The sequence below is a fragment of the Hakea prostrata genome, chromosome 3, assembly GCF_041222555.1.
Source record: "Hakea prostrata isolate BN-2017 chromosome 3, UWA_Hpros_2, whole genome shotgun sequence".
Taxonomy (NCBI): Eukaryota; Viridiplantae; Streptophyta; class Magnoliopsida; order Proteales; family Proteaceae; genus Hakea; species Hakea prostrata.
In genome coordinates, this window is record NC_142602.1 from 28,547,898 (window position 1) to 28,556,771 (window position 8,874).

Consider the following 8,874-nt stretch of genomic DNA (forward strand, 5'->3'; position numbering starts at 1 on the left):
GTCAATACTGAATCAATACTTACACGACTAATTTACATTGATTATGTTATTAGACATATCGGTGATGATAATATATTATGGGTAAACACACTTTTTTATTCATAATTTAAAAACATTATTTGTATTAGATATATGAATCAATAATCATTTGACTAATCATATGCTATATAATATTACAATTTTAAAACAAGACAAGAAGTAAGATAATTAACTTATTGATTCACTACTTTGATGACAAGAAGTAGTGTTGGTAGGGTTGGTGATATGGGCCCCACTTGATCTTAGGAACTGGCTCATTGTAATTCTTGTCTTAATTATCATTGAACTAGACTTTTTTTTTTTTTTTTTTGCCAAAATCATTGAACTAGACTTGTAAAGAAGATTTCAAATTCTTTACCTAGGCATGGGTGGAATTGCAATAGATCCCACATTTCATTGAGGAACGAGTCCTACACTTTAAGGTTATTCAGTATCTCATAGGATTTCTTTAGAGGACTTATATCCCATGAGAAGAGGAGATCTGTTTTCGTCTATACCTTTTTGTTTTTTGCCAATTCCAGTTTCCAAGGCTTTGCCCTGACTAATTTGGTGTTCGACTGGTCGCCTGAGGTTTTGTATCCACAAGGTTTTGATACAGAAACCTTGCTTAAGCGGAACCTTGTTTTCGTCTATACATTTATAAATAGAGAATCTAGACTCATCTGTTTTGTTTTTATTGACCGTCTTTTGTGATGGATGTAGAAATAGATATAGCCGTCAAATAGTTGACTAAGGTGGATTTTTTTTCCTCAACATGATTGAGTGCTCAATGGATAAAAAAATTTATTACTAAATTAAAAAAAGATTGACTATAACAAATATCATTAAAAATATGATTAATTATAAATTATTACTGTTGATTATATTTGAGGCACAATATCAATAGATGATATAGTTGTTGGCTTAAAATCTTTTAAATCATTATCTTATCTCATCAGAATAAATTAATTTTTATTAAATTATATACATGTTATGATACTATAAATAGTAATTTTCAGCTTAAAAATTAGGCATGGAATCCCAAATTAGGTAGGAACCGTTGAAGTCTCCATAAAATTCTCCATTTCTTTTCGTTTTCAATCTCATGAATAATTATACATCTATGACCCAAAAAGAAAAGGTAATTATATATCATATGGCTCATCATAGGATCTATACAAACTTATAGGGCTATAGCCGGGCTAGGTTAGACTTTTGCAATCCCAAGCCCAACTGTATATAGTTTAATCTATGCTCATTCCCACTGTGATTAGCAATAATTGGTCTTGTCCTTAGCCCTAATTGGCCATATCTATAGCCTTGATTGACCCTATCCCTGCCTTAACCCTGATTGGCTTTCTCATTGGCCCTAATTGGCCATGTTTGTCTCTAGTCCTAATTGACCCTATACTTGATTTTGGCTTTGATTGAATATATACTTGTCCCTATTCTTAATTCATTGAGATCAAGCATCAGAGACAAAATTAGGACCAGAATCAAGGTCATGATTAGGGCAAAAATCAAGGACTAGTCGGAACAGGCCCGACGGGCCAACGAGTAATCCCAATTTTGCCCTTAGGACCAGAATATTTTAGCCCTAACCCCCCCTCAAGGCCAAATCTTGAGCTCAAACCCTATTTGAGTTCAGGGCTAGCTTAGAACGAGCCATGGCCAAACTTGCATTCCTACAAACTTAGTTGTAACGATAGTGATGTTAAATCCTGGCTTGAATTGATTGGATCGACCAATCTTAAACCAAGTGGGTTTGGATTCAAAATTATGGTCTCCACGGTAATTTAATCTTTCCACGGTAATTTAAGATTAAGTTAAAATTTGAGTCTTTGACCTGAACTCCGTCTGCCTCGCCCCCCCGCCGCCCCCCCCCCCCCCCCCCCCCCCCCCCCCCCCCCCCCCCACCCCATTACCTATATCTTTCCGCGCGCCCCCTACCCCCCTATATACCCAATATAACCCTTTTTTTTTCCCCCTTTTCTTTTTTTGCCCCAATGACCCCCCGCCCCCCCACCCCCCCCCCCCCCCCCCCCCCCCCCCCCCCCCCCCCCCCCCCCCCGCCCAAAAGTGACGCCTCTCAACCTAATTGTATAATGAACTAGACATTTCTTTACTAAGTATTAATTAAATATGATTTACATTTTTATTTTCCCCCCCCCCTTCCCCCCCTAAACCCGGACATGTGCCAATTAACTTTGGGGATTTTTGGTCAAAATAACCCCAATGAAATTATGCATTTGGAAAATGCATATTTAACATCTTGACCAGACATTGGAAGGGGGGGGGGGGGTTCAACTTTGCCTGAACTAACCTAATAATAGCAACAATGTATAAATTAAATATGATTTAATTTTATTTTTTTTGTAAAAATATGAAATTATGCATTTGGAAAGATATTTAACATCTTGACCCGACAGAAACAGAAAAGAAAGAAATGTAACATATTCTTTCATAAAGCATTAGATTCTATTTCTCTTTTGTCTTGTTGGAAGCTAAAAGGCATTAGATTCCAATCGTACGATTTGTGGGGATTAACAGAAATAGAAACCCCAGTCCCTAGGTTGGATGTGGCAGTTAGTAAGTAGTAGCAGACTAGCAGTTATAGACTTGTCGTACAGACGAATTTAACAGCCGCCGCCGGCATAACAGTTAAAGTTGACTACTGTTAAATTGTTGACCCTTTGACTCAGTAGATGTGATTCCACAGTTTTCCACCACGCCACCCAATTCTAGCTTTTCTTTTATATGACTTTTCTTCGTTCCTCAAATTTGACAAATTTTGAAACATCTATTGAGAAACACGTTTAAATCTGAGTGATTTTCGAGGTGAGTGTGAATCTGTGTTAACGTTTCAGTTGTTGACAATCAAACCATACAACATCACTCGTTATACCATAGATTTGTAGGAATAATAGAATTTACACAAAATCATGCGGATAAAGAATATTATTATTTAATGAAGTAGGTGAGTAGTATTTATAGAGAAATCTAACACTTTAAAGTTGTTGGATCGTTCAGGTAATCACTTACTAGGCGTGCCAAGTCACGAGAATATAAGCTTTATGGTGTCTCAAAAGAAGTTCGTTGTAGGTAATGATAGCTTAAGTGTGATGTTGCCATTCTTAGCCTTGTCAAACCGGCAAAATGAAGTTTGTGCTACTCAAGGAGGATGTTGAGAAGAATGTCATTTCACAAAATTATTGGTAGATACCAAGGATGGAGTTTCCTTATAGAGACGGGAGACATTTGATTTGTGGGATTCAGTTGGTGGTTGTGCATGGGAGATATTTTCAAATACTTTTGCTCTATAAGTCTCGACCACTTTCTCGTGACTTGTTGTTTGACCCCTATGGATCAGATTATATGAAGTTGACTAGTCAAACAAATAATAAGCTGATAGCGTAGAACTGTTTTAGTGGTTGAAACCAACACCTCTTAATGAAGAGATCGTACATTTTGGTCTAGCCCCCGGTCCAACTCTCTCGTAGTCGGTCTGCTATACTTAGTGAATTTATGCACAACAAAATCAAACCTCAAACACCCAAGAATTGATCGACATATTAGCTGAGTGAGTCGGAATCGGATCGGGATCTGGATCGTCCCGACACAATTGTTTGGTTTGTTAACTAGGTTGAATTTTCTTAGATATTTTTCTTAAGCACTAAGCACCAGGTCCTCGTAAAGCAGTCAACAGATTAAAAAAATGGTGGATGATAAAGGAAAACGAAGAGCAAGAGGAGGGAAAGAGATGGAACGCTAAAGCTTCAGGGTGCGAATAAGTAAACGAAATGTCCTTTTCTGTATATCTCTCTGGTTTTCTTGATTATTACTTCAAATTTTATATATTTCGTTCCTTTTCTTCACCTCATTCGATCAATTCTATCTTCTCTTCTTCCTGAACTGGTAAACCCTTTCCGATCCCGTCAGCCGCCGTCATCCGGCGGTAATTTTCACCGGTAAAGACGTCATCCTCATGTTCCCCCCGATCTAAGTCGTATCGAAGTCTCTGATTTCAAGCTGACGGCATCTTTCGTTCGGTACATATATCCATCTGTCCTTGTTCGAGATTTCTCTGTTTTTTTGTTAAGTTTTTTTTCTCTGTTTCTATTTATATCATGATTTTTTGCGAGATTTGATCGGTTTTCGATTATCTCGGTGTTTTGTTTTCTATTCTTCGATTTGGATTCCTTTTTTCATAATCTTTTATAGTCGATCCCATGATCCTCTGGTTTCGTGGAAAAATGTTGCAGTTCTAAATTTTGATCGGGGATTCGGTTGCTTCACGTTTGGAGTTATTCTATTTATATCAGTTGTGTAACTCTTTTCGACGGATCCGTGTAAATTTTTTTCTCTGGATACTCCAGTCGAGAGCAACAGTGGAGAGCGAGCTCCATTTCGGCAGAGGATCTGGACGTTTTGCTAAAAACCTGAAATTTGGTTTTAGTTCGCATGGGAGATTTGATTGGCAGATACAACGATAGTTTTACAAGGGGAAATCAATCCACTTTCTTCATTTTTTTGTCTCTCAGAGAATCAGAAATCATCCGAATCCTTTCGATCTGACGCTGAAGTATGATGGCGGAGGGATTGAGTAGATCGATGGACAGATGCATTCATGGATGCTGAATTATGGTGCGTCACGGCTTGGGACTGTTTCATGGTTCTTAGCATCGACAAGTGACAACAGCTACCGAGTCATTGATCAGCTCTGCATCCGAGAGTCTTGCCAGATGCTTGCTGCCAGGACCCTGCGGATTTGCTGACATGCTTCTCGGAGCCATTGTGTCGAAGAGACGATTTGATCTCGATTTTAAAATTTTCTCTGATTTTGTTGGGAATAGCACTAGACGTTGTTTTGGAGATGGGATCTGAGGTAGGAGATTATGATGGTCGTCGCCGCCAACATTGCCGCGGCGGCGGTGCTTCCGAGTCGTGCGATTCTCTTCTTCCTGGTCTACATGATGACATTGCTCTGACCTGCCTTGCCTGGGCACGCCGATCCGATTATGCGTCGCTTGCTTGCCTCAACAGGAGATTCAATTCCTTGATATCGAGCGGCGTCCTCTATGGATTGCGAAAGCAGATGGGCATCTCTGAGTATTGGGTCTACTTAGTCTGTGACCCTCGGGGGTGGGAAGCTTTCGACCTCATGAGAAAGAAATGGATGAGATTACCCAAGATCCCCTGTGATGAATGCTTCAATCATGCAGACAAGGAGTCTTTGGCTGTTCGTGGTGAATTACTGGTCTTTGGCCGAGAGTTACTGGAATTTGCCACCTGGAAGTACAGTTTGGTTAGTCGGAACTGGATCAGATGTCAGGGGATGAACCTTCCTCGCTGTCTGTTTGGTTCAAGTAGCCTTGGTTCCATTGCCATTGTGGCAGGAGGTAGTGATAAGAAGGGGAAGATATTGGAATCTGCCGAGCTCTATGATTCAGAGACCGGAAGATGGGAACTGTTACCTAATATGCACTCCCCACGTAAGTTGTGCTCTGGGTTTTTCATGGATGGAAAGTTCTATGTGATAGGCGGGGTGTCAAGTCCCACAGTCTCATTAACTTGTGGGGAGGAGTATAATCTTACCACGAGAAAATGGACAAAAATCGAAGGAATGTACCCAAATGTCAGTAAGGTGGCTCAGGCACCCCCTCTTGTAGCAGTGGTGGATAACCAGCTCTATTCAGTTGAGCATTCGACCAACATGGTGAAGAAATATGATAAAGAGAAGAACACCTGGTCTGTCTTGGGAAGGCTCCCTGTCAGAGCTGATTCTTCAAATGGTTGGGGCTTGGCTTTCAAGGCATGTGGGAAGGAACTGCTTGTTGTAGGCGGGCAGAGAGGCCCTGAAGGTGAGGGTATTGTGTTGAACTCTTGGTGTCCCAAGTCTGGGGTCAAAGATGGGACCTTGGAGTGGAAGGTGCTAGGTGTGAAGGAGCATGTTGGGGTGTTTGTTTATAATTGTGCTGTCATGGGTTGTTGAGCATTTGTACTTCAACTCATTCAGTCCAAGCAATTGGACACTTCAATCTAACTAGGCCTTTGAAGGCTGCCGTTCCCCCTGTTAACTGATTGACCACAACCAATTGTCTAGGCACCATCCATTGATTCGAGTATTCTTTTTACTCTTTGACAATACTGTACTTGGATATGGTGTTCAATTGCATGATTTCCGTCACATAACTGTTAAAGAAGATTACTGATTAGGTACAAAATGATGCAATTCTCTGTTTCTGCTTCCCCAACAGTTCTGTCATCAGAACATGAAAAGCATTATCGACTCTGGGGTGAGTTTCCTCACTACTGATGCATGCTTGTGTATCAAGAGAATACTATTGATTAGGAACCCAATGATATTATTCAGCCTGTCACACCACTTCAAGCTCTCTTTTACCAATCCATGATGGCCAGTTCCTGTACCAAGAACTTTGAAAGAATTATTGATTGAGATGGAATCTCTCAGAAGTGATGGGCAATGCTGTGTTTGTCTGTAAGTGCATTCAGCCTGCTTTATGCCACTTTCAGTTGCTGTTCTCTACATTTTGTACTTTCACTGTAGTCTTGGTAGTAACTGCTTTAGATAATTCACTTCAGGATTTTCTTATTGACACTGCTGAAAGTGTCAAATAATTTCTCATTCTATTATTTTTCTCTCTTAGTATAGCATACTTCTTTATGAAGAGTAAACTTTTGCCACTTACAAGTGTACTGTGCTATAGAATGAGGGTTTTGATAATCACATAGTGTTTAGTACACTTAAAAATTATTCATCCAAAAAAAAAAAAAGTACACTTAAGAATTATTTTAAGAATTTTCTTTTACTGTATCTGAAAGAACTTAGGAGTTTCTACAAGGATTAACTTTTTTTTCCTCATATGGTAACTGATATACAATAATACAACAGCCATTTTCTGATTCTCCTTAACATTCTATGAAGCTGTTGTAATAATCTGACTTCACAGGGAGACTCCAATTGGTTTCATTTCAGAAGATGTCACAAGGTCCAAGTTTCTGATTTTAACTCAATCATGATCTGATTATTCATATTTTATTTTCTTCTTCTCAATCATGTTTTATGAAGGTTGTAGACAAAATATATGTTACCACCCTAAGGTTATTTGGAGCTCAGTCTAAGTTTCCAACGTATTCAAAATTTATTTTGGATTTTGCATGAATATTACATCCTCTTGCAGTTAGATATAGATGACTTTTAGATAAAAACCTCCAAAAACCAAGGGTGTGTAAAAACCAGTCTTCTCCTTGATGTTATGTTCTAGCAATTTGGTAGGATTCCATTCGAACCCCACCCCATTCCGATCCAATCGAATCAAATCAATGGAGGTCAAACTAATAACCAACTCCTTGGTTGTTAAACCGCAGTTTCCAAGCATCATGTTTGAAAACAATCCTATCTTCTATCAAGGATTTGTCTCTTCATAATAGTAACACTTGCATTCTAGTGATGGTGGTGGCTCAGAATCCTGAAATTCTTATATAACCCTGCTGTGGTGAAGACAAATTTCACCACCCAGAACGTTCAAGGTCCTATTCCGAGGCCTAGATGCATCTGGGTTACTGTATTTTGAAATGACTGGTTGTGGGCCCAAAATTGTTTGGAGATCCTTTTCATTTTGGGGCGTCTTTTAGGGGTAGAGGCATTTCAGTCTTTTCTCTGATGTACAGTTTTCACTTGTTTTTTTATAAATAGTCTCTCATATGTTTGAGAGGAGTTTAGAAAAGTAACTTTAAGGCTGTACTCTGTATCTTTGTCATCTTCATAGTGAAACCATCCCCATGCCTTCGGGGTGAATCATGTAGATCTTGTCTTGTGTGTTGTGTTTTTAGACATTTTCACATCTTTGTTGTAGCTCTGCTAACAGACCCATTCATGAAATAGAATCTGTCCCTGTATTCTTGGATGGCCAAATAGATGATTTATTTTATTTTCTTTGAGTGGGTCTACACCTCTGCAACTTACAGCTTTACAAGATGCACAATGTTGTACCTGTTACAGCTACTGTCTGCATTCTTGAGTTCTGATAAGTGGATATGCTAATCATGTTTGAAATGGTTGGTTGTTGATCCCATATTCATGCATGTTTAGGACTCCATGATTTTTGTGTTCTTCACTTGCAATTCGTTTCTATTGTCAAATTCAAATTTTATGTTGCAAAGTTTCAATATGCTTGTCAATCCTGCAGCAGCAATATAGTTTAATTCCTTATGGAGAATGAACCGCACAAGTCTGCTACGTAGATGGTGGCAAAATCACCTGTTATACCAGAACCAGACCACCAAAACCATTCTGGTTTTATTGAAGGCAAAGGACTCAAGCCTTCCATCATATCTTCTTTTGTTTGGTTTTCCCCTCTATTTGGAAAAGAAGAAAAAAGGGGGGGGGGGGGGGGGGGTGGGTGTTGTGGGGTTTGTGAAGAAAACCCATGTAAATGAAAATGCTCAGCCTCTTACCAATCTACCTTTGAAGACTTACACACCCAGAACATCTGCAAATATCTACGTGTTTTACTGACACAAATTGAGTGATAAATGACAAAGTCGAGTGATAAATAATTGCAGTATAAAAAGATGAGGTTATATCTTGTCTGTGTGGTTTTTGTGTTGGAATGGAAGAAAGAAGCCAGACACCCTACCTCTACCCTAAACTTCAATGAAAAGGGTGGTTGTTAGAATCTCACACAAACACACAGTGTTGGATTCAGAAAAACCCAAGAATTAGGATTTCAGGGCTCAGATAGTGTGCTATATTTTTCAATTTCTTTTAACTTTCTTTTTATAAATAGTAAAATTTTCAAAATTTCAAAACTCCTGCACATTATATATTAATAA

The 8,874-nt window shown here is 39.0% G+C and overlaps 1 protein-coding gene across 3 annotated transcripts; it reads left to right on the top strand.

Annotated features, from left to right (window-relative positions):
• Positions 1–3,703: 3,703 nt before the first annotated feature.
• LOC149021993 (F-box/kelch-repeat protein At5g60570-like) lies at positions 3,704–8,391 on the top strand. Of its 3 annotated transcripts, none has more exons than XM_089150202.1 (2): positions 3,704–4,067; positions 4,281–8,391. In XM_089150202.1, the coding sequence occupies exon 2, from the start codon at positions 4,892–4,894 to the stop codon at positions 6,008–6,010; it is 1,119 nt and encodes a 372-aa protein (XP_089006328.1). In that variant the 5' UTR covers positions 3,704–4,067; positions 4,281–4,891; the 3' UTR covers positions 6,011–8,391. The 3 variants fall into 3 exon arrangements, with proteins under 3 accessions (XP_089006328.1, XP_089006330.1, XP_089006329.1); XM_089150204.1 differs by having other exon boundaries at positions 4,395–8,391; XM_089150203.1 differs by having other exon boundaries at positions 3,715–3,799.
• The last annotated feature ends 483 nt before the right edge of the window (positions 8,392–8,874 follow it).